Below are 26,669 nucleotides of genomic sequence, written 5' to 3'. Positions count from 1 at the left end.
GGAAAGAGAAAGAGCTTTCAGAATACAGATATGATAACTGGACACCTGTACAAGAGTTCCGTATCTTGTTGGATACTTCAATTTTTGTGTAAAATTCATTTCTGATACTGTATCCAGCAGTGTCCTTGCTGTGTCCAGATAATATAGTGCCAAAGTTACTTTTATTGTATCATCAATTTAATTTTGTTGATTAATAACAAATGTCTGTTTACTTCTCTCTTGTCTTTTCAAGAGAACCTTGGTTCCATCTTCATAACTACTATTCATTGAAATCCTTGTGAAGGCATTGAACCGATTTTTTGATTAAGTTAGCTCAATTAGGCTTTTTCACATTTTAACTTCAGTACCTAAACATGTGAAAATCAAATGGCAAAACCAGGTATAGCCTTAATACATGCAGTCATATTATGACTAGATCAATGCATTTTAAAGAATAATTGTATTTTGTTTTACTTTTTGATGATTAATATTCATATTCCTTTTTTGTTTTCTTTGTATATTCAATTAAAAGTGATGTTTATGGTTTTGCCTTCAGTGCTCATCATGATATTTTTAGCACTATTCTTATGAGATGTGCAATAGTGAATAGATAGCTTTATTAACTATGAACTATACAAGAAAATTTCTTAAAAAGTATTTGCTTGATTCAGGTTGAATGCTCAAATCCATCTTTACTTCCTGAACCTGGTAAGAGGAGGTCGATAGAGGAGCCGTTTGTTAAGGTTATTTGTTCTACTTAAAACCAATTTTTCTCTAGACTTGTTTGATTATCTACTAACTATAAATGCTGGTTTGGAAATTTGGTTATTAAAAACTATTAGTTGACTTTTAGTTGATTTTATAGATTGAAATGCTCACACCAAAAGATTATATCGGTCCTCTTATGGAGCTGGCTCAAGATCGAAGAGGTGAATTTAAGGAAATGAAATACATCACTGAGAATAGAGCATCAATCACCTATGAATTGCCACTATCAGAGGCAAGCTTTTGTCTTTGTACAATTTGTTATTGTTGTTGTTTTGTATTTGGAAATATTGTTTGCTTTACATTTATATGTTCCATTGATTTGTAAAATAGATGGTTGGGGACTTCTTTGATCAACTGAAGTCCCGAAGTAAGGGCTATGCTAGCATGGAGTACTCCTTTGTTGGGTAAGTACTAGTTTTGATTGCACAATATCAATTCTTCCTGGCTTAATAAGGAAAATTTTATAATTCAAACATGCAATTTAGATTTACAGATAGCATGGAAAGTTCCTTAATTGGAATGCTACTTATAATTTTAGTCAAAGATACGAGTTATTAAAATATCGTCTTCTACAATATTTATGAAAACTGTTTTTTTTTTTGTAGTTTCTCTCTCTTTTGAGGTGTCAATTAGCATGTTAGCAATTATTTTAGTTTCATATTCGTGTTGTATTAGGTTGCATGTTTGAGGAAACAAAGATGGAAGAATCACACAAAGCACTTATACATGCGAAACCTTTGTGCTAAACATATGTAATTTAACCACCTTAACCTATAGAATGGAGCATATGTTATCTATTATCTTTGGCTTTAGTTCCATATTTTTGTATCTCATAGTGTTGCATGGACTCGGGCATGGGAGTCAAAATCTGACACATGTCTGGTGTCCTTGGATGAACCCAAAAAGCTTGGATTTCTGGACACATCTCACATAAATAATATTTTATTAAATGTTGTAATTTTTTAATATTATTCTTAAAATGCATTGGGCTATACAAGCACAAAATAGTTAAATTACTTTCATGATTTACAACTTAAACTCACAACTTGCTAGCAAAAAAGAAAAAAGTCACAACCTTTTCTTATTTGCCATGTAACCACACTAGTTGTTTTTTATTGTTTTATTAATTCCATTATTGATTAGAAAAGATCTAATAAACAATGGATTATAAGCTATATATAAGTTGGGAAAATACAAATTCTAGAGTGCCCTATTAGATAGTTTAAATGGTTGGACCACTGTTACATATAGGCATTTAAAGTGAGGATAAATAAGCTTTGAGAGTTGATGTGGCAAGCATTTTGGTAAATCTGCCTAATTTGCAACGTAGCCAAGTCCAACACACATTTTGGAGAGTCGAACATGAGTTGATTCATGGACACGTGTCAATAACGAGCCCTCTCCAAAGATGAGGTATTTCATTGGATCATAAATTATAATGTTAGGTTCTTGGGTTACATCTATATATGTAAACAAGTAGAAATTATTATGTAGGCAAGTGGTTGTACCAATATCTGGTTTTGGTTTATAGTGCGGTTAGGTTTCTTTCAACTAAGCAAATTATTTCATATATACATGCCTAAGTGTTTCCATTAAGGAGTGAGACTAGGCATAAAAAGGCTCTCTTGTACAATTCTAAGAGGGTGGGCATATAACTTGGCTAACCCGTCATGAGTTGAATCTCTTGACAGTAAAGTCGACTAGGAATAAGAGAGAGAAGGGAAGAGAAGAAGAGAGAAGGTAGAAGAGAAGAAGAGAGATTGGTGACAATGGAATAGTTCTGGCGGCTCAGATTCTATTAATATTTATAGGGCATCTAAAATAAAAGGGAAAAAGACCCTTGTGCCCCTGCTGTAAATAAAGTACAATAACAGAAAATAAAAAAGACTTCAAACTGACCAAACAGACCCTAACAAGACAAAAAATAATAAACAAGAAATTAAATAAACTATTTCAACACTCCCCCTCAAGTTGTAGCATAGATTTCAATCATGCCCAACTTGTTACACAAATCATTATGCCACACATGATGAAGACCCTTGGTGAAGATGTCAACAAGTTGTTCTTCTGAGCTGATATATGGAGTGTACACTTCTCCACTCACAAGTTTTTCTCTAATAAAATGCTTGTCCATTTCAATGCGTTTCGTCCTATCATAGAGGATTGGATTAGCAGCAATGTTGATTGTAGCTTTATTGTCGCAATAGAGTGACATGGGGTGTTAACTGCAAAACCCAGTTCACCTAACAGGTTTCTTATCCACATGATTTCAGCAACTCCATGAGACATAGCTCTGTATTCTACTTCAGCATTGGATCTAGCCAGCACACTTTGCTTCTTACTTCTCCACTCACAAGTTTTTCTCTAATAAAATGCTTGTCCATTTCAATGTGTTTCGTCCTATCATAGAGGATTGGATTAGCAGCAATGTTGATTGTAGCTTTATTGTCGCAATAGAGTGACATAGGGTGTTAACTGCAAAACCCAGTTCACCTAACAGGTTTCTTATCCACATGATTTCAGCAACTCCATGAGACATAGCTCTGTATTCTACTTCAGCATTGGATCTAGCCAGCACACTTTGCTTCTTACTTCTCCAGGTGACCAAGTTTCCTCCTACAAAGGTACAATACCCACTGGTAGACTTTTGGTCATCGACTGCCCCTACCCAATCAGCATCAATATATACTTCCACCTTTAAATGGCCATGTTTCTGGAACAACAAACCAGCTCTTAGAAACTTCTTGAGGTATCTAAGGATCCTCTCTGCAGCTTCAAAGTGAGTTGTCCTAGGGTTGTGCATGAACTGACTAAGGATACCCATTGCATAAGCAATATTAGGCCTGATCATAGACAAAAATAAGAGTCTCCCTACAAGTCAATTGGTAAGTCAATTGGTTTCACCCCTGACTGTCTTCTAGTTGATGGTTAGGTTCAATTGGTAAGTCAATTGGTTTCACCCCTAGTTTGCCTGTATCTTCTAGTAGATCTAGTACATATTTCCGTTGGGAACTAAAGATGCCCTTTTGAGAGTGGGCAACTTCAATTCCAAGGAAATAACGTAAGGGTCCTAGATCTTTCACCTCAAATTGAGTGGCTAAGAATTTCTTCAGTTTCTGTATTTCAGTCTCCCAGTCTCCTGTGATAACTATGTCATCCACATACACAATTAAAGCTACAATTTTCCCTTCACCTTTCTTCACAAACAGAGTGTGGTCTAATTGGCATTGTTTGAACCCCATTTGGTGAACTGCTAAGTGGAACTTACTAAACCAGGCCCGAGGTGATTGTTTCAACCCATATAAAGATTTGTTTAACCTGCACACCTTCTGCTCACTACCTTTGGCACAAAAACTTGGAGGTTGAGTTATGTACACTTCCTCTTCTAAGTCACCATTCAAGAAAGCATTCTTAATGTCCAACTAGTGAAGTTCCCAGTCAAGATTTGTTGCCAATGAGAGAAGAATCCTGGAGCAAATGTCTCTGCATAGTCTACTCCATATACCTATGTAAAACCTTTTGCCACCAATCTGGCCTTGTACCTTTCAACAGTTTCATAAGCCTTATGCTTCACTGTCAACACCCACTTGCATCCCATTGGTTCCTTCCCTTCAAGAAGATCCACTAACTCCCAAGTGTCATTTTTGTGCAATGCATCAATTTATTCCTTCATTGCATCTGTCCATTCAGGTTTGGATAAAACTTCTGCCTCATTCTTAGGAATAGAGACACTGTCAACGGAAGAGAGGAATGCACGATATGAAGGTTAAATATGGTCATAGGACACAAAGTGAGAGATAGGATGATTAGTAGTATAGGATCTAACACCCTTTCTCTTAGCAATAGGAACATCAAGATCATTAATGACAGGGGAATCAACATTGAGAGGTTAAATATGGTCATAGGACACAAAGTGAGAGATAGGATGATTAGTAGTATAGGATCTAACACCCTTTCTCTTAGCAATAGGAACATCAAGATCATTAATGACAGGGGAATCAACATTGAGAGGTTCAGGCATATCAATAGGAACAAGTGTACCTGGTTGATGAGGAGGATCTACCTCTGGAGAATCGGATGATATTGGTTGCATAGTTTCAAGTTCCACTGCTCTTGAACTCTGCTGGCTCCTGTGGCGGAAAAGAAAGACACGAAATAGAGGAGGATCAGGAAAATGAGGTAAATGAGTCTGAGCCTGGGTGTGTTTCTCCTCAACCCTACTCTCCCCTTGAGGAGAAATCGAGAAGAAAGGTTGACTGTCAAAGAAGGATACATCTACGGATACATAGTACTTGCGTGAGGTAGGATCATAGCAACAATAACCCTTTTGAGATAAAGGGTAGCGAAGGAAACACAAGGAATAGCATGAGGATCAAGTTTACCGCGAGTAGGGGACAAGTCATGAACAAAACAACGACACCCAAAAACACGCATTAGAATGGGGGACAACGGAGCTGTAGCAAACAAAAGTTGATGTGGGGCCTTATACTCTAGTAATCGAGATCAGTGATTTAAAAGGCGCGTCTAGGCACATAGGTGAGGTGCATTTTGGGGTATGCGCCCCTCCCAGGTCCTAGGCGCACTGATGCGCCTTGCGCTTCAACCTAGGCATGCGCCTTTTTGCATTTTTTTTTAGTCTAACAGCTGGGCCGGGGACCACGCCCCTTGAAGCAAGGCCGCTTCGATTCACTCACTTCTCTCACTTACCGAAGCAATATGTTTTACATCACATTAACTACTTGAAGAATGCAATTAAGGAAAAAAAGAGATTGTGGGTTTTACATGCTTGAAAATGCTTTGAATGTTTGATTTTATTTTTAAATTTTCATTTGAATACACTTTACATGTTATGTTTATGTATTTTAATTTTAGATAATAGGTTTTTTAAATAATTTATTTTAAAATTTAAGTTCATATTTTTTATTAATATTTTGTTTAATATTTTTTGAATTTTTTGCATTTTTTAAAAAAATTTTGCCTTTTTTTTTGAATTTTCTGACTTTTTTTTTTGTAATTTTGCGCCTTTCTTAAAAAGGCGTGCCTCACCTTGCGCCTTGTGCCTCAGGCGCAAATTGGCTCATGCGCTTTTTTGTGCCTTGCGCTTTTAAAACACTGCTTGTACCTATAGTATGTCCTAGCCTCCCGGGTCCTTGGGTGTATCTACATATATTTTCCATTTCGTCATAAAGGTAAATTTATTCTTCTTGATTTAAATTTTATTTTTCTCAAACTGCTGAACATGCTGTTGCTGTCCAATTATTTCTGCTTTTGTGCTTTGATTTTAGGCTAGCCTGTACTGCATCATGTCTTCACACTCCTGCCTTCACGCTATTTGTATTTGGGACAGTAATGCCTGGTCAGCATTTGTTTCTCCATTTGTCCCTTGGGTCAACCTTGATGGTTGTGTGTGCTGTTTTTGCTTAATGTTCAGTGTCCTCATATCTAGAGGTTGAAAGTTCAAGTGCCTTTGGAAATTTCTGCTACTAACAGATTTTTATCTAATGAGAATAGATGTTATTGAAATACCTCCCACCAAAGTTTAATTTGTGATTTTCTTTTCTTTGCTTAATTTCCAGGTATAGGGAAAGTGAATTGATAAAGCTGGATATTCAGATTAATGGTGATCATGTTGAACCATTGGCCACTATTGTCCACAAGGACAAGGTGATAATGAATTTTCTTTTCTGCTGCCTAGTTCATCAGTTTAATTCTACATAAGGTGTTTTCTGCGTTTGTGCAATAGAAAACTGAACACTTTTGTCAAAGAATTGATAATTAGGTGATGCTACTAAATCTTGTATACAAAAAAGATATGAGGAATCCAATAAGACTTGCGTTTTGCTTTATATTTTGACTTTTGCAAAATAAGGATATGGATGTGTGTGGAGCTCTTGATGCCTTTGTGTGTGACTCCCCAAGGAAAAATGTGATTTAAAAGATATTCTTCCTATTAGCCTGGAGACAGCATAGTATTTTGTGCTTGTCTTGTATCGAAGGAATTGCTCTTACATCATTTTTAAGAGACTTATGATGGATGCACAGTTATGGGAACTCATAGGAAGAGTTCAGGTGGAGGCTGAGGTGATTTATAGTTTTTTATTGGATCGGTCAAAGATGCCATCAAGGGTCTGACAGAGAGACGAGCTATGACTTCTTGAGTGTGCATCTGGTTCAAATGGACATGAATTTCAGCAAATTCCATGGAAAATATTGTGGCTAGAGAAGGGATGGTGAGAGCTTAGTTGTGCTAGACTACATAACCACCCATAACTCAGACTTGGATGCAGAGATGTGATGCTACTTATTGATGTTATAAAAATGACAATGATAGTTATATGATGATTGGATGATAATATAGGTAGCTTATAATATAAATGATGTAAGTTAACAATGTTTTGTACCAATGGAATCAATTTGCAGGCTTATGCTGTGGGAAGAGCTTTGACACAAAAACTGAAGGAACTTATACCAAGGCAAATGTTTAAAGTACCCATCCAAGTAAGGTTCATCTCTTCCTCTAATGGATTGTGCACTAGAAGTCTCTAAATCTTTGAAATCCATAAAATAATCTCGTGTATCCATATAAAATATACTTTTTTTATCATTAACTAGTACCTGTTGTCAAGCTCAGTTGCAGAGAAGTTTTGGGAAGCTTTATGATTTATATTTGGGTTGCTATTAGTTTAAGATGTTTCGAATTTTAATCCAGTTTACTTCTGGATTATATGCATAATTGTCTTATATAACTTGTACAGTTTCTAATAAGCATAATATTTCCTGCCAAAGATGAAATTTACCAGGTATTTACTTTCTGTGGGATCTATATCACAGTTGAGATGAACCATTCGATCAGAAAGTATGAGATGTCCCTACCAAAGCTCCTATGAAATATATTTGAATTCTTGACCAAAAGATATCAAGCTGATAAGGGAAAACCAGCAATAGGTTTTTACTAAGATAATAAGCTCCAGAACTTTTTATGTAAGTGGTGGGGTGATATCCCTTGTCACCAAAACCTTGTATCTTTCTGTTTTATGAATAAAATGTTTTCTTTAGCTCAAGAACAGCAATGCCTCAACAAAAATATTTGAAAATTTCTTTCTATTTGATTTCCTACGAGTGCAAACCTTGGAAACTAATCCAAGAAGTTAAAAACTTATTGTTCCCATCAAGGTCTTAATTTTATGGTGATCTAAATGTTATTCATGTTTTGTTTCATGACATTTAGTAGTGCTTTTGTAAAGTAACCCAGAATTAGTTCTCCCAACATTTTGGTCCGCCATTCTATAAACACTGATTTTGAAATGCTACTATTTCAGTGAAATAAGTTTGGAAATCCAAGAAATGAGGTTACTTGTAACATCCTAGGAAACTTTTATTTGATAAAGATGATGCAAAACTGACTTATTCATATGCTGGTCTTAAATGCTATTGATGTTACATTTCCTGGCATATAGCCTTGCTCTTATAAAATGACCTAGAATTAGTTCTCCGAACCTTGTGTTTCTCCCTATAAACATTGATTTTGATGTGCTGCAATTTCAGTGAAACTAGATTGGAAGTCCAAGAGATGGTGTTAGTTGTACATTGCACATGTTAGGAAATTTTTATTAAATAAGGATAATATAGAAAAACTTGTTCATAATCTCTGCACCACATTATGCTGACATTGCACTTTTTTCTATATAAGCTTCTCTTGTAACCCTGATAAATACTCAATCTTCCACCTAGCACCCTTGTAGATCTGGAACACCTGAAGCTTCTCTGATAACCTTATAAACTTGATATTTGCCTGTCAACTTGTCCAGTAAAATATATTGACCTGTAAAACCTGGACTGTTTTTATTGAAAATGTTTTTTTTTCTGGCAAAAATAAGTTATTATTGAAAACGTTACTATCACAAGAAAAACAGCTTTAAGCTTTATAAATTATCATTAAAGATATAATGAAAATTAAGTTTCTCTTTAAAACCATTACTACCATAACAAAAAACAACTTTGAGCCCTCAAATCTATCTTTTTTTTTTTTCCTGTAAAGTGTAAACGAAATAGAGAAACTCCAATTGGCGTGCATCCCATTAGAGTTCAAGATCTCTTTACTCTTGGAGGAAGCCAATAAACCCCTTTCTTAAGTCAAGCAGGTTTCTGCTTATTTAGTTTTTCTTTTTATTCTTTTTTTAACACCAAAATTTACTTCTGGTGGAAAGGAAAATTAAAGGTCAGGACTGTATCTTATATATTTAATTATTGTATGAATCTGTGATATACTTGTATTATCTTTTCTGGTTATCATTATTAATGAATGTGTATATTTATGACAGGCATGCATAGGTTCAAAGGTGATTGCTAGTGAGACGTTATCAGCAATCCGGAAAGATGTTCTAGCCAAATGCTATGGTAAGAGGACAATGTGTAATGGTCATCAAGACCAATCTTCCCATGCTAGAAGTATCTCAAAATGTTTACGTGATACATTAGGATCTTTTTTGGGGGTATTTGCAATATCATCGTAGAAGTTGGTGTATCTGTAATATTCTTTCTGCAAAATATGCATTTTATCATTGATGCACTGATTTTAGGTGGATTCTTCTTACCTTAAAACACGAAACTAATTTATATTTCTTGTAGGTGGTGATATTACAAGGAAAAAGAAATTACTGAGGAAGCAGGTATGCTCATTCACACACTTTATATGATATTTGGTCCAGCCTTTGGATATAGAGATATAGTTTCCTGAACAGATCCTATTTTGAAACTTTCCTACTAAAACTATCATGCAGCCCCTTTCTCCTTGTCCTTGTTTATCAAACCCATGAAAGATTAGGAGCAATTTGCTTCAGCAAGTTATCATGGTCAGCTCTACCATGTGCTTACCCCTACCAAAATCTCCTAAAAACATACCACAAATTACAGCTGGGTTTAGTAATCAGAAGAACAAAGCTAATATAATCCTAGTGCTCCTGTTTCATGCTTGTGTATTGTTCTGAATGATGATAGTCAGCGTTGTACCCAAACATATTACTTAGCTAATATGGAAATAGTATTTAGTTGTCAATAACTGTTCTTGTCTTCTTTTGATCAGTCTGAAGGAAAGAAAAGGATGAAAGCAATAGGTAAAGTTGATGTACCTCAGGAAGCCTTCATGGCTGTGTTGAGATTAGAAAAAGAGGTACTATAGACATTACTCCCCAGCCATTTCCTGTATCAAAATTACCAAATCAAGATTATAGTCAAAGTTCGAGAAAGACTAATTTTATGGCCACGAAGATGTAATTAGTTCTATGCAATTTTCAGAATAAACTGCTTGTTGCTTCCGTTTCAATGCTACTATATTTGATAAAATGCAAGTATTTAGGACTAATAATTTGAGCTTAGCAGAGTGATTCCCTTGGAAATTCCATCAGATTAATGCTTCAGAATTCAATTATCTGCCATCTGAGAGTTTAGTAGATACTTCCAGCTTACATGGTTGGTGCACAGGCATCAAGGATTTGGACATCTTTTAAGTTTGCTCTGACATGTATTCTAGAGTAAGGGATGAAAATTTTGGGTTTTAATACAGATGGATTTCAATTAGCCACAAATTTATCTCGGTTCCACTGCTGCACATTGATCTGTTAATATTGTTTTGAAATTGTACTTCAAGTTCAAAACATATACATTATAATACTTCATGTACTTGAACCATAGCGATGATGATCTTAACACCTAACATGTAGGCCATTATTGTTAAACACTCAATTTCTCCTTTTGGCAGTCTTTCTGTAGCAGTATAGCTTAGTTGGGTTTTCTATTACCTAATTTTATCAAACAAGTTGGTTCAATTTTATTTTTATAGATGATTCACCTCTAATTTTTCCAATGGATTATATCATTACAGTGGAAAAGATAAGGACATGATTCACTGACATGCACCAAGTAATCGTGTTATTGAATGGTAGTCTTAGGCTGGTCTGAGCCTCTGAGGTGGGTTAAATCACCTAAGTGGCATGTGGAACTCTTTTGGTATCGGTAAATGTAATGATAACAGTCCAATGTACTGTGGTTTCAGCTATGAACAACGAAATAGAATAAGAAGACGAGTGCAGGGTATGTAAACCTAAGTCAAATATGTCAGGAATCTGAAATTGAAAAACTTTAAATTCGAACAAAAATTTATAATCAAGAATCCAAATCCAATTTGACCAAACTGAAAACACGCACTTGGTTCATAAGCTTCCAGAAATTGAAGATGGGTTTTGGATGCAACGCTGTGTTTGGTTTTTGTGCAATTTTATTTGTACTAGTACAAATACATGGGAGTGCAAATGTAAAAGATGCAAATTCTTGTTTAATTTTGTTTTGGATTTTACCTTATTCTGCTGTCTTAATTTACTTCATTTTTGCTGCACTCAAACAAAATAAGCTAATTTTGAAACAAAAATAGGTCAGAGTTTACACTCAAATCATTTGCACTGCCATGGTTTTGCTTCAGTGCAAATTTATTTATATTGCAACCAAACACAGCCCAAGGTTCGCAATATCACAATGTATACGTGTGTGTCATACGTATCAGTTTTTCAATCCACCAATAAGACCATTACCTTGAGACTCTAGGGAGGATAAGTAATTTACGTTACATTCTATTTTTTACAACATTTTCCTATCCTTGTTTGTTAAGATTTGGTTGTAGAGAGTATACGGCTTTACTTGTAAATCAGAGAAGTTTTTGGACAATTCAGGTTTCAAGGGTGTTTGCAAGATTGAGAAGGGGACTGTTCGGAGTTGGGCCTATTAAGAAGGTAAAGAAGTCCAAAAAGATGAATAAAGGAAATGATTGGATTTTGTCCTTAAGGCTAGAAAGGGGTTGGGTATGTTATGTCTATTAGTGAAGGATTGTGAAGGTGATGGGCTGACACGGTATGGGTGAGGACAATGATGATGGAGAGGATGTAGCCATGTAGGGGAATGAGATGGAGGACTGGGACGATCAGAATACCCTAGAATATGATGAAAACATCAAGGTAGATGGAGGACTGGAACAACACGGGTCTTGATGCAAAGTCCACCACTAATGAATGAAAGCTACTTAGTTGGAATGTAAGAGGGGCAGGTAGGCCTCGGTTGCAACACTATGTTGTTAACCTCATTAGAATTAAAAAAACCTAGTATTTGCTTTTTGATGGAGACAAATGCAATATATATATATATATATATATATATATATATTGTTAGATCATTTTAATATGAATTATTTTGTTCTCATTGGTCCTATTGGTTTCTCTGGGGAACTTTGGATTTTATGGGATCTTAGTCAATGCAATTGGCCCATTTTCTTGTGAATGAGCACTCTTCAAATAATTATTGGTTTTGCACATTTATTTACGCCCCTCCAAATAAAAAATGAACGAAAAAAAAATGTGAAGATGGGTTAGCAAATTTGCCTCAAATATTGTGGTTGCATGGTGTATTGTTGGAGATTTAAACAATTATATATCCACTGAAAACAAAAGTAGGGGAGGAGAAGTTTGTCCTAGCCAGATCTGTGCCTTTAATGACTTCATATCTGAGTGCCATCTTATGGACTTGGAGATGAAAGGGAATCAATCTACGTGGAAAAATAAATTTAGCATGGAGGTTTTCTAATGCAAATCTCATAAATTTACCGTTTTTAGCATCAGTTCACTCGCTCCATCTCTTCCACACTGATTTATCTATCAGTTAGGGTACCAAACCATTCTGGTTTGAATCAATGCAGTGTTTAGACCCAAATAATGATGATGTAGTGAGCCAAGCTTGAAACAAAGAGGAAAATGGATCCAGAGCTATGCAATTTGTTAGGAAAAGAAATAACCTCGTTAAAACTTTAAATGAATGGAATAAAAATCAATTAATTGATATATTCATAATGAAGGAAATTTTAATGGATAGGATTGAGGAAGCCCAAAATAAGATCTCTACGGAATTTGATAATGTTGCATTATTAAATTTTGAGGGTGCTCTCCAAAAATAGCTTGATAAGATCTTAGCTCGTGAGGAGGTATACTAGGCTCAGAGATCTTGAATAAATTGGATTAAGATGGGTGATAAAAATAACGAAATTTTCTACATTACAACCACCATCAAAAGATCTAGGAATAGGATTATTATAGGGGTGAAAATTAATGGCTCTTGGGTTGATAAACAGGTGGTTGTATCCAACTATTTCTCTGACAAGTTTGAGCAAAGATTCAAATATGAGGGAACTAGTGGAGTAAATGATTTTATTAGTTATATTAGAAATTGTATTTCTGAGGAATGGAATAGGCTAATCACTAAAGAAGTTACAAATGAAGAAATATTTGATGCTATTAAAACAATCAAGGACCTTAAAGCTCCAGGTCGTTAAATGCTCTATTTTAAAAGAAAAAATATGGAATATTGTTGGAGAAACAGTTTGTAAAGTTGTCAAATCTTTCTTTCACAGTGGAAAATGTGTGTGATTTTAAACAAATCTTTCTAAGTGTTTTTTGTTCCAAATAGAAAAATTAATGATAACATCCTCATTGCCTATGAAATATTTTATTCTATAAAGAAAAGAAATGGGAGCTCAGGTATTATGGTTTGCAAAATTGACATGGAAAAAGTTGGAGTGGGACTTCATTGTAAAGGTCCTTAGAAAATTTGGTTTTCATGAGAAATGGATATCTTGGATTATGGAATGTATTAAGATGGAGACCTATCAGATTTTAATTAACGGTTGTCCCACTAGAGAATTTAAGCCAAATAGGGGGATCGGGCAAGAGATCCTTTTTCCCCATACATTTTTGTTCCATGTGTAGAAAATCTATCAAAGAAGTTGGAAAGGGAGTCTCAGGAATCAGGAAACCCTATTGGGTGTAAGATTTCTAAAGGCACTTATTTTGCAATTTACAAATGACTGTCTTATTTTTGCAAATACATCTATTCTGACGTGCTTGAAAATTAAAGACATTTGACAAAACTTGCAAAAGCCTTTGGCTAGTGCCCAAACTTTGCTAAATCTTCTGTCAAATTTTTAAAAAGTATTCCTTATAGACTTCAAAAAATCCTAGCAAAAATTCTTAGAATCCCCATGGAAACAAATCCAGAATTGTATTTGGGGTCCCCTCTAATTAATGGCAGAGTCCCCAAGAACACATTCAAAAATATTAACGAAAAAGTAACTCTAAAAATGGCTTGATGGAAGAAGAATTCTCTTTCTTTAGCTGAAAGTTTGATTTTTCTCAACTCTACAATTAACATGATTCCCCAATTCATCATGAGATCCTTGAAGATCCCTAGTAATTTTATTAATGAGATTGATAAAATCCAAAGAAATTTTTTGTGGACTAATGCAATTGAAAGATGGGGTGGTTTGGGTTGAGAATGCTTTATTGGTAAATGAGGCAAATTTGGTAAAGCTGGGAAGGAAAATGTTAAATGATGAAGAGAATATTTATGTGAAAATCATGAAAAATAAGTACTTGAAAAATGAAATTTCTAGAACGTTAAAGCAAAAAAGGGAATTTCTTGGGTTTGGAGAGGGATTCTCATGTCTAGGGACATTATCAAGAAAGGATTTCGATGGGCAGTAGGCAATGATAGAACTGTTAACTTTTGGAATGATCAATAGGTAGGTAATAAGACAATAGCAGAAATTACAAATCAAGAGGAGATAGAGAATAACAATCTTCTTGTCTCGGATGTGATTGACCATGATACAACTTGTTGGGATGAGAACAAAACTTGCAAATTGGTCCATAATCAAATCTGGTTTAGGAAAAATTGATATTTGTCCACTCAAACTCAAAGGAAGACAAGATGGTTTGGGGTCCTAATACTAAAGGAAAGTTCTCTATCAAGACGACATATATGTTGAAGTACCCATTATGCGAGTTGTAGTTTCTTCAACAAATTGGTTGTATAATGTCTAGAATTTAAATTGTCCCAAAAAATTAAAGTGTTCATTGTCCTTTTTCTTAATAATAGACTTCTTTCAACGAGTAATATTAGGAAAAGAGGAACTAACATCGATGTCTTGCGTTGTTTTTGTGGGACTGAGGAGGATACAGATCATATTATCAAAAGTTGTGAGATTGCAAAACAAATTTGGATAATTGTTAACCCAATTATTGAAGGTCCTTTTGAGGATGACCAAACTGTCAAGGATTAATGGTGGTAAAGGAAGTGTGGGAGAACCTAGAATGTACAAAAAACACTTACCATGACCTTGATGTAAAGGTGTGAAAGACTATCTTGTGGAGAAGTCCCAAAATGAGGATCATTAAACTAAACTTTAATGCTTCATGTAATAATATAGGGAATTGCTCAGTTGTTAGCATTTCTAGAGATCACTTGTGAAATGTGCCCTACTCGGTGTTTTTTTTTTTTTTTTTTGTAAGGAAACTTTCCATCAAAGAAAGAAACGCAATAGAATAAAAACTAAGAAACAAGAAACAAAAGGAACAAAACCTAAAGAAACTCAAAAAAAAGGAAAACACATTAACTTGGACTAACAACAGCAATAATATCTTCTCTAATATCAATAGAGAGACAGAGAGAAGCAGCATCAGACAACCAAAGTTGAATCTTCAAACCAAATTTTGTAGCTGCGTGGGCAACCCAGTTATATTCTTAAGAATCCACTAGAATTTAACATTCTTTATTGCACACAAGAGCTTAATATCTTTGCAAACAAAAAAGATATCTTGATGCCAAGAGCTTTCTTTACCAGTGATAAAAGAGATCAATTGAGAATTGTCAGATTCAAACAAAATATTATCCAAATTTGAGTTCATAGCAAAAGAAACAACCTCAAACAAGGCTTTTGCTTCAGCCACTAGAGGAGAGGAAGCACAAGAAAGACTACACCCAAACTCCCCAACAAAAACCTTCAAAATCTCTAACAACAAAACCAAAAGCCGCCTTTTTTGAATTCAAAAAACTGCCATCAACATTACATTTCAAAAAACTAACTGATGGGGACTTCCACCTAGTAGGGATCTATCCCACTTCAGTGCCCTTTGAATAGGTTATTGATTTCCTCTACAAGGAGTGATATTTCCCCTCAAATGACTTGTGAATAGATCCAATTATAGCAAAAGGAGAAGAATCATAGTTCTCAAAAAGCAAACCATTTCTGTATTTCTAAATAAATCATAAAGACAAAACCACTTTTGCCAAAATCTCAATATGAGATTTGCCTAGAGATAGCAACAAACTATTAAACCAGCTTCAAAAAGAGTTAAAACCACAACTATGATCTGGATTAATTCCCACCCTTGATCCTAGCCAAATGCATCTAATATTGTCGTAGAGCAACTAAGCATGAATAATGGTTTTGGTTTCCTCCTCTTTTCCACACCTACCACATAGAGCTGAGGGCAACATGCCTTATAAAAAGGTTTTTCATTACTATAATTCCATTCAGGCAACACCTCCACATAAGCTGCTTGACTTTTGGCTCTATTGGGATTTTCCAAAGAAGCTTCCAAGCCTTAGTTTGGAGAGGAAGGGTAGCAGAAACATTCTCGTGTTTTCTTATAAGTTTCTGAGTAATAGAATAAGTTGACTTGATTGAGAAATTTCCACTTTCTTTTCAAGCCCAAATAATTTTATCCTCCAAAGGGTTTGAAGACATGTCTATTTTGAGGATTTTTTTAGCAGTGAAATTTGTAAACAAGTCATTTATCTTTCCCACTTGCCAGCATCTTCTAGACTAACCCATGCAGATCAACCACTTTAAGATTTACTGTAGATACAGGACACAGACCATGAGGCTTGTAGCCTTCCACTTCAGGAATCCATGGATCATTCCACACACTTATTTCAGTCCCCTTATTCACTTTCCATATGATTCAATTACTGAGAACTCTTCTACCTTCCATCACACTCCTCCATCCCCAAGTATTTAACTTAGCTTTCAGAAATGAGTGTTAGGAAAGTATTTTGCTTTGACTAGCTTTGCCTAAAGACTAGTTTCATCTAGGCACAACCTCCAAGCTAGTTTAGCCAACAAAGCTAAATTAAAGAAGCGAAAGTCCCTGAAGCCCAACCTCCCATTTGATTTGCTCTTACATATTTGATCCCAAGCAATCCACCTAATACCTCTAGCACTTTCCTTGCCCCCCACCAAAAGGATTTTTGACATTTAGACATGGAATCACAATTGTTTTTTGGGATTAGGAAGAATGACATGAAGTAGATAGGAATGGCCGTGATTACTGACTTTATAAGGACTTTTTTTCCCTCTTGGTATAGTAGAGATCCTCTCCACCCTTTTGTTTTATTCATCACTCTCTCAGTTAAATACTCAAAAATTTGAGTTTTCTTCCTACCTATGCAAGTGTAAGTACCCAAATACATAGAAGGATTTTCTACTTTCTTTATGTGCAGGGAATTGGCTACAAGTTTTTATAATCTTGAGTTTATATTGTTATTGAAGAAAACTTTAGATTTGTTATAGTTCACTTGTTGAACCAAAGCTAAATCATAAATTGAGAGGGCTTCCGGCAAAGAGCTTGCTTCTCGGAAATCAGCCTTTGTGAAGATGTAACTGTCATTTGCAAAAAATAAATGCAATATTATTGGAGCTTGTCTACAAATTTTAATCCATGACAAACCTTTATTCTCAACCTTCATTCATTGCCAAAATTCTCAACAAGATATCAAAGCAAATAAAAAATAAGTAAGGGGAGAATGAATGCCATTAATTAGAATCTGATATGAAATAGAGGAAACATAACTCATCACCCACTTAATCCACTTTTCCCCCAAACCCATTTTCTTCTTTTTTTTTTTGAAAAAAAAAAAAAACCACTACAACCTATCATAGGCCTTATTCATGTCTAATTTAATAGCTATCAAGCCTTTTGAAGCTTTTAATTTGTATGATTAATGAAATGCAGAACTTCATGACCTATTAAAATATTATCAGATATAATGCTGCTAGGAATGAAGGCACTTTGATTGGGGGTGATTATTCTGTCTAAAATTGGTTTGAGTCTGTTTGTCAAAATCTTTTCTATTATCTTGCAAACTATGTGTTATCAAAACTTATATGTCTGAATTGAGAAGCTGACCCTGGATGTATCACTTTTGGGATGAAAGCTATGTAAGTAGAATTAATCTCTATGTTTAAAATGCCCTCTAAAAAAAATAATCCACTTCCTTTTGGACATCCTCCTTAACTAGGTCCCAATATTTTTGAAAAAGAAGATGTGGATAACCATCTGGCCTTGGAGCCTTACGAGGGGCCATATGAATATCCTCCAATGCAACCCAAGCTCTATTTTTTAGAGCTTGGGTTGCATTGGAAACTCATAATCTAGCACTGAATTTCAAGGATTACCAAATCACAAGGTTCAAAGTATCGACACGTATCTACCCGTATCAACCGATACGTATCGTTCTGGGACTCCTCCGATACGCCCCTACAGTGGGTGTATTGGAGGTCTAACTGGTTCAAGGGGTAGAGGAGACCTAGACCGGTTGCAAAAAAAAAATAAAAAAAAAACAACCAAAATGTGTATTGATTCGCTCGATACGCCCCTATCGGAGTATCGGGCGTATCGATATTTTGAACCTTGCCAAATCATCATCAAAGGTGGCTCCAAATTAGTCATTTCAATTCATGTCTTCTTTAAAAGCTTGATCCCTCTTGGAGATTGAAGAGCATCATCGCAAACTTCTTGGAGCTGAAGGATAGGTTTGAGAAAGGTATATCTTATCTTTCTTGAACCTATCTTTATCATTATGTCTATTGCGAGGCAAATCAGGCGATGGATTGCTTGGCACACATAAAGCTCAATCAACTACTTTGGATGCTTTGGCATTTAATTAATATAGAGATCAAATCAGCCCCCACAATGTTTCACAGTGCATCCCCGTTGTGTATTGGGAACATCTCCCGATAATAATACTAGAAATGATGATGTTACCATCGGGAGATGTTCCCAATATACAATAGGGATCTGCTGTGGGACGTTGTGGGAGGCTGATTTGAACTCTTTAATATAAACATCCCTTAGGATATTTCTTATGTTGAGCCCTGCCGGCTGCATCGAGAAAAACTAAAATAATTAAAATCCGAGAATAAGCTCTTCACGGTCCAATATAATCCTTGGTTTGCTAGCCACTATTGCGGAGAGTTAAAGTTAAGAGAAGAATGGTATTCAAAGAATGGGTCGAATTTCACTATATTGAATAACTGTACATAACTGAATATATATACAAAATAATAAAAGAAAAAATTAGAAACAATTACAAGAATAGAAACAAAGAGAATAAGAAAATGAGCTTCAGTAGGAAACTTGCTAAGATGAGAGTTTCATTTTTGCATTGATTGATCTCTCTTTGGTAAGAGTCCTTTGTATAGTAGCTGGTTCTTCTTTGGAAGGAAGACTAAAACCTTCTTTGGTAGGAGATCTAGGGCTCTCTTTGGTAAAAGTTCTAGAGTTCTCTTTTGTAAGAGGGGAAATCGACTAAGATTGGTCAACTCCTCAATACGGAATTTCCTTCTGTGTGGGTGTCAATGCAGATGATTCATGCTAGATCTTTGAACTAAATGCTTGCAATCTTCGACTAGGGAGAGACATCTCTAGGGGATCATTGAGCAGCCTCGAAGAATCGTGTCTGTGTTTCATTCATCCCTCCCTAAACGACTAAGCCATAGACAGTTGGAACCAACATTGGTTAATGACCTTCTTTGATTTAATATATAAATTGAAGGAAAAGGTAAGCTGGCCCTTTACATGCAGATATTGGTAGGCTAATTTTATGCATAAATAATTACTTGCTTTTCAAAAAAAATTGATCACTTTGGATCCCGTATGTTTGTATTTGTCATATAATAATGATGAGTCCAGACAGCTTTGCTCCCGGTTAAAAGTAGTACCAATCACAAAATGATTTTGGATCTATTGATCACAAGACGTTGACACAAGCCACACACATTGGATAACATGAATTCCCCATATAATTAGACACAAAATGGATATCTCATAACATTTAATTACTTAATATTATCTCTGATGGTAGATAAAATTCCTTTCTTTTCACCATGATTTTCAGTTCTTAGATGGCCAACACGTACTTGAGTAAAATTTAGCAATGAGTTCATTTCTTGAAATCCCAAGAAAAATAAATGTTCACCTTAATTTTGTAAATTGTAACACTAGTTATTATGGGGTGTTCTGATGTTCTCCAATGTGAATTGTTTTTTGCTGTTTTAATCCGTCTGGGGCTGGGGGAAGGCTTAACCCACTTGGGCTCGATCCAAACAGAACTTCTAGTGTAGCAGCTTCTACAATTTCTTCTAGATATGGGCAAACACAACTCAAATGCTATTTGAAAGTGTTTTCATTAATGTCGTCTTCATTGTTGCAGCTCACGCACCAACAACCAACTGGAAATGTCTCGGTCCTCAGTGATTTGACTGATTTCTTCCCCTCTAGCACTAACATTAGAGGTGTAAAGTGGGCCGTGCCGCTCTCTTCGGTGAAAATTTTGGAAGTCGGCCTGGCACGGCCCACGGCCTAGGCCCAAGTCTGTGTAGGCCCGTGCCATACCGTATTGTGCCATGGGCCAGGTTGGTCTATGAGCTAAGTCTTGAGTCAGGTCGGGCCGTGTATCGGCCAAAGCAATTTATTTAAAAAAAAATTGACAAAAAACTTAAAATTTTAATTTTATATGAATTTTATGTATATAATTATTTATATATACAATAATTAAATAATGTAATAAAATTAAAAAACTTATTTATTTTATTAATATATTATATACTATATATTACTATAGTATATATGGGCGGTGTCGTGCCACGGGCAGCACGGCGCACTCGGTCATGCTGTGTCGTGCCGGCCCGTGGACCTAAAACCCTAGGCCAAGCACAGAACAGACCATCATGCCAGGCGTGGCACGGCCCATGGGGTATCGTGTCGTGCCATGCTGGACCGGTCCAAATTCATGCCAGACCGCGAGCAGCACGGCCCGATTTACACCTAAATAACATCATATTGATCTCCAGTAACTAACAACTGATCATTCAACTCAGAGCCACCCTCGCTCCCATTGGTTTCCTACAGCACAATATGAAGCTTCTTCCTTTGGCAGCAGAACTCCAGACAGGCCTTACCTTCCCCACCAAACCCAACCAGATACGCCCAGCAAGTACGGTACACTCTCCTCTCCATATCCATAGATTTGCAGAAATGCACTAAACCATATCCTGGGTGGTATAGACCCCGGTACTGTCCAATCCATTTATCTAGAACAAGAAACCAGAAAGGCTAAATTCACGGAGAAGAGAACTGAACTCATCTTGCTTCTTCATGTAAGATATGGTTTTCTAGTGATATATATCGACCCCGACGACATGCAGTGATCATGATCTTCTTTGAGATGATGTAAACAATGCGCCAAAGATGAAAGGGCACAATGTCTCTTGATGTAGGAGCAACAGACACAACAAAAAATGGTCTGTGCGTGAGTGAATCAGTAACCCAAGACCATCCATGTACGTAGAGAAGGGAGTGCAATTTTCGCTCGTGAAATGAAAAAGAAAAGAGATAATAAGGACCATGAATCACAGGTTAAATTGCAGGAGACACTACCCTTACTTGGACAAGACACATCGAGTCGAGTCCCAGAGATTTCTGGTTATAGACTTGGGGAATGGAAAGCAAGTCTCGAAAGGAGAGATGCATGTTCCTTTATTAAAGCCAGAGTGGGGTTTCTTTTTTTGCTTTGGAGAGAGAGAGAGAGAGAGAGAGAGAGTAGCAGAAAAGAAGGAACAACAAAAAAGTTCTTTGCGCTTGCAATATACACTTGGGTGTGGTGGTTCTGTCTGTGTATTCTACTATTTTTGGCTTTCTTCATAATGGCCTTCCAGGTTTGTGGTGACATTGTGGAGGTGAGGATACTCTTTATTTAAGGTGCAAAATGGGTTTGTATATATATGTGGGTTATTTCACAACAGTAGTAAAGAGGTGATGTATACAATCTCTTGTACTCCTTTTTATATTGATAGTGAATCAATGGCTTACTGGCTTTGCCCGTGGATGTAGTCCTCATTGGGTGAACCACATAACTCTTTTGTTTCTCCTTGTGATTGTTTATTATTCATACTTTCCTTTATTTAAACTTCTGATTTTTGCATTTTGTGTTGCTGGATAGTTGTTGGTATTGGGTTATTTTGAGTGCTGTGAATGTTAACAACTTGTTCAAGTCCTTGGGCATAACATTTAACAAGTCCCTTGACTCCCTTCTCTGCCTTCTCAGCCTTGGGTGTTTTTTATTCCTCGACTCCTAGTTTTCATTGGAGAAGAGGATATCAAAAATGGTCTGCAAAATGGAGAGACTCAACCTTAAAGTACCCTTATGGTTTAGGAAATTGACTAATTCTACCCTTGTTGTTTACATATTGTCTTGAAGTACCCCCCAAGTTTTCTGACAATTGATATCGTCATTAAGCACTAATGAAAAAATGATTGTCAAATTTGCCCTCCACTATTCATCAAATTTTCAAAATAAAACCCAATTGATGAAAAAATTTCAGGAAGATCAACTTCTAAGTCCACTCTGTCTCTTATTTCATACTCCATCTCTATAAGAAAGCATGGATTTTGGAGCAGGCTTTGGTCTCAAAGGAGATTATCTGTCTTCGAGCTTTCCACCTAGGGTCTTGTCAAAATGGAGCAATGTTGTCTCTCAATGGTACCAATATACATAGAACCTCACTTCCAGCTCATTTGGTCTAAGCTTTTGACTTCCAGAAGACTAGAATAAGAAACAAAGAAGAAATTAGCGTTTAACATCCAAAGAGAGAGAGAGAGAGAGGGGTTCAGCACTGCACCAACCGGAAATTAGCATTGCATGATTCATCCAAGTCCTCACCTAGTGGGGATTGCTCCACCCATATCTCCTCAATCATCTTCGCCACCTCTGACATTGTAGACCTCTTCTCTGCTTTGCTCCATCAGCAAGCCAACCCCATATTTAGCATCACCACCATCTCCTCTTCTATGTTCTTGTACCTCAGTAGCTCTAGGTTGAATACTTTCGTCGTCCACTCCTCCCTCACCACTGACCTTATCGACTAGGAAAGATCAACACCTTGTTCGCCTTGCAGACTTAAGGCATGATACTGCAATGACAACCTCCTTGTCAACACCTTTAGCAGTAGAAACCCTAGGCTATAGGCATTTGCCTTCTGTGGCAGCTTCTTGGTTTGGCATGAACTAGGCTCAAAAGTAGGGCTAGATAGAACTAGGATGATTTGGGGATTAAAAACTAATGATCTGATTGTATTTATTTGGTGTATATATACACGATGATTACAAGAGATAACGATGGGGGTTACAAGAGATAATGAGATAATGATTAGGTTCAGTGAGGGATAATGATTATCTCATTACAATTACAACTCAGATGGATAATCTCGTGTACAACTAACACCCCCCTCAAACGAAACTGGGGGAGCTATAGTGAGCTTGTCACAGAACTGAACCGAGTAATGTGAAGAGGTTTGGTGAAAATATTTGTTGTCTAATCGACAGTAAACAAAAAATACACTTGAAGTTGCTTTTGTTGGACCTTGTCTCATACAAAATGATAATCTAAGGCAATGTGTTCGCTGCGAGCATGGTGAACAGGGTTAGAGGCAAGGTATGTAGCCCCGATATTGTCACACCACAGGATGGGAGGAGAGGAGGGAGGCATGTCCAACTCTTGAAGTAACATCTGAAGCCAAGTTAGTTCCACAGCAAGATGAGAAAGAGAGCGGTATTTTGCCTCTATACTAGAGAGGGAAACTGTTGGCTACTTCTTGGATGCCCAAGACACCAAGTTAGGTCCATAGTAGATGCAGTACCCACCATGGGAGCACTGGTCGTCAAGGCAACCAGCCCAGTCGGAGTCACTAAAACCATGTAATTGAAATGATGAATTCTTGGTAATAGTGAGACCCAAATGAAGGGTGTGTTTGAAGTAGCGCATGATGCACTTAACAGCGACCCAATGAGATACAGATGGTTGAGACATAACCTATGATACTTTGTTCATGGAGTAGGCTAGATCAAGTCATGTCATTGTAAGATATTAAAGAGCACCTACAGTGCTACGAAACAGAGAGGGATCTTCAAAGGGTGAGGAAGGATCTGCAACAAGCTTGGTATTGGTGGCCATCGGTGTGGAACATCGCTTGGCTTCAGTCATCTTTGTGCGCTTGAGAATCTCATAAGCATATTGAGATTGAAAAAGATGAAGATCAGTAGATGTCTATGTACATTGAATGCCAAGAAAGAAGTGAAGTGGGCCGAGATCACATAAAGAAAATTCATTGGAGAGGCGACCAATAATGGACTGGATCATTGAAGCATTGGAGCCAGTAATGATGATGTCATCCACATACACCAGAATGAGAGTGATATCTGATGATGTGTGATAAATGAAGAGCGAAGCATCAACCTTCGATTTTGTGAATCCCTGAGCAAGAAGAGAATCTCACAATGCAAACCAGGCTCTTAGAGATTGGCGGAGGCCATAGAGAGAGCGATGGAGCTTACAAATATGATTTGGATATGAAGGATGAGCAAAACCCGACGGTTGGACCATGTAGACTTCTTCGTCAAGGAAACCATGGAGGAAAGTGTTACTTACATCCAATTGACAAGTGGTCCAAGAGAAAGAGATAGTCATGGCAAGGATTAAGCGCACAATGGTTGGTTTAACAATTGGACTAAAGGTGTCTTCAAAATCAATGCCTTCCTGTTGTTGATAGCCTTTAGCAACGAGGCGTGCCTTGAAGCTTTCAATAGACCCATTAGACCTGCGTTTGATCTTGTAAATCCATTGGCAGCCAATAGCTTGTTTGTTAGATGGAATAGGAACCAAAGACCAGGTATTATTTTGTAGAAGAGCATCAAATTCAGCATTCATAGCTTCACGCCATCGAGGATCTCTTGCTGCTTGTGTATATGATGTAGGTTCATCATCGTCCATCGTATGAGAAAACATAGCATATTTTGGATTTGGGTGATAAATACCAGATTCAGATCTGGTTTGCATGGCATGGAATGATGTGGCAATGGACTCATAATGAAGAGGCGGTTGAGAAAATGTTACAGTAACCTCATGAGTTGCATATGATGGAGTAGAAGGAAAACCAGATTCTGTATGAGATGGAGATGGCGATTCCACACCAGATGAAGGAGAAACCAAGGAAGACAGATTAGTGGAGTGGTTGTTAGTAACATCATTGCCGTCATGGTGAGGTGCCGAGGCATGACGGACTACCAGAGGAGGGCTCAGTAATGATGGGGATGGTCGCTGTTCCGCCTTTGGGGAGGATGCAAATCTTGCATAGGAGAATGAATTTTCATGAAATAGCACATCTCTAGAAGTGTAAATGCGGCCAGTCAGAACATGGAGACAATGGTAGCCCTTATGATCATCTGTATAGCCAATAAAGCTACACAATTCTAATAGAAAATTGAATTTCTCTCTGTTGTAAGGCCTAAGAGGTGGATAGTAGTCAACCAAAAATTCTCAGTAAACAGTAATCTAGGGACTTACCAAATAAGAGCTCAAGTGGGGACGCATGGCCAGCATTCCATGATGGGAGTCAATTGATCAAGAAGACGATGGTGGTAAAGGCTTCCAACCAAAAAGAATGAGGTAGGTTTGCTTGAGCAAGAAGGGTTAGCTTGGTGTCAATAATGTGCCGATGTTTTCATTCCACGACACCATTTTGGGCATGAGAGTGAGAGCAACTGAATCGTTGGATGATACCTAAAGCTTTGAGGTAGGATTTGAATTTAAGAAATTCACCCCCTTCATCGGATTGAAGCATTTTAATGGGTCTGTCGAACTGTTTTTCAACCATTGTGCAAAATAAAATGAAGGTATGGAGTACCTCAGATTTCAGGTATAAGGGGTATATCCATGTATATCTACTATATGCATCTACGAATGAAATTTAATAATGGTGACCATTAGTAGAAGCAATAGGGGCATGGCCCCACAAATCTAAATAAATTAACTGAAGTGGTTCAAAAATGACACTAGTAGAAGGAACATAAGGAAGACGATAATGTTTTCCTTTAGAACAAGAAGAACAAAAACTAAATGTGGGTTTGGTAGTGATAGGAAGCTAATGACATTGAAGTATATCATGCACCAAATGGACTTGTGGATGTCCTATCCTCTGATGCCAACCATCTTTAATTGGTCCGATGAGAAGAGGTGTCCCTAGCTGTTTGTCCTTCACAGTAAAACTAGAAGCATCAAATTCAAATGTGACATCATTGTCTTCACAAAATTGCTTAACAGAGAGTAAATTATGTTTAATCTCAAGCACATGTAAGAGTCGATTCAATTTGAAAGTATGAGAATTGGAATGTAACAGTGAACTTCCAATATATTGTATATGCAAACTTGTACCGTCCCCTACTACGATCTTATCATTGCCTTGATATTCAAAATGAAGAGAAAGATTGTTGAGGTTTGATGTCAGATGGTTTGTGGCTCCAGTGTTGGGGTACCAGCCAGTGTTAGAAGAATCTTGTGTATTTGATGCAATCAAAGCTTTGGATTGTGGTAGAGAATTAGAAGTTTGATAAGTAAGATTAAATCAGTGATAGCATGAGAGAGCATAATGGCCCAAGTGACCACAGACCTGACAAGTGATCTTAGGTTGTGACTGAGAAGAGGGATGGTTACCATGACCACGACCGCCACTTCAACCTCCTTGGGATAGAGCACCACCACGTCCCTTGTTTGGAGAATTGTTATTATAAGAAGGTTTTTTGGAGGGGTGATGCGTGGAAACATTAGCAACCAGGTTGAATTCTGATGAAGTGTAGTGTTGTTCTAATCGTTGCTCGTGTTGAAGGAGCAAACCATGGAGTTCTTCAAGGGAGATGGGATCAGCACGAGTAGTGATG

At 36.8% G+C, this 26,669-nt stretch overlaps 1 protein-coding gene across 2 annotated transcripts in view; it reads left to right on the top strand.

Annotated features, from left to right (window-relative positions):
- LOC148873919 (Small GTP-binding protein) overlaps positions 1 to 10,331 on the top strand; it is an 86,522-nt gene extending 76,191 nt beyond the window's left edge. The window contains exons 15-22 of one of the 2 annotated variants that reach the window (XR_016104788.1): positions 651 to 722; positions 845 to 979; positions 1,078 to 1,151; positions 6,324 to 6,411; positions 7,168 to 7,250; positions 9,069 to 9,144; positions 9,376 to 9,416; positions 9,830 to 10,331. Coding sequence is in view for 1 of the 2 variants with exons in the window: in XM_088963638.1 (XP_088819764.1) it covers positions 651 to 722; positions 845 to 979; positions 1,078 to 1,151; positions 6,324 to 6,411; positions 7,168 to 7,245; positions 9,069 to 9,144; positions 9,376 to 9,416; positions 9,830 to 9,925 (660 nt within the window). In the remaining variant the exon portion in view is untranslated. The remainder of the gene's footprint in view (positions 1 to 650; positions 723 to 844; positions 980 to 1,077; positions 1,152 to 6,323; positions 6,412 to 7,167; positions 7,251 to 9,068; positions 9,145 to 9,375; positions 9,417 to 9,829) is intronic. The other variant, XM_088963638.1, reaches the window with a different exon arrangement.
- The last annotated feature ends 16,338 nt before the right edge of the window (positions 10,332 to 26,669 follow it).

The sequence above is a fragment of the Nelumbo lutea genome, chromosome 1 (assembly GCF_056320005.1).
Source record: "Nelumbo lutea isolate HS-2025 chromosome 1, American lotus-T2T, whole genome shotgun sequence".
Taxonomy (NCBI): domain Eukaryota; kingdom Viridiplantae; phylum Streptophyta; class Magnoliopsida; order Proteales; family Nelumbonaceae; genus Nelumbo; species Nelumbo lutea.
This window is presented reverse-complemented; position numbering and strand designations above follow the sequence as displayed.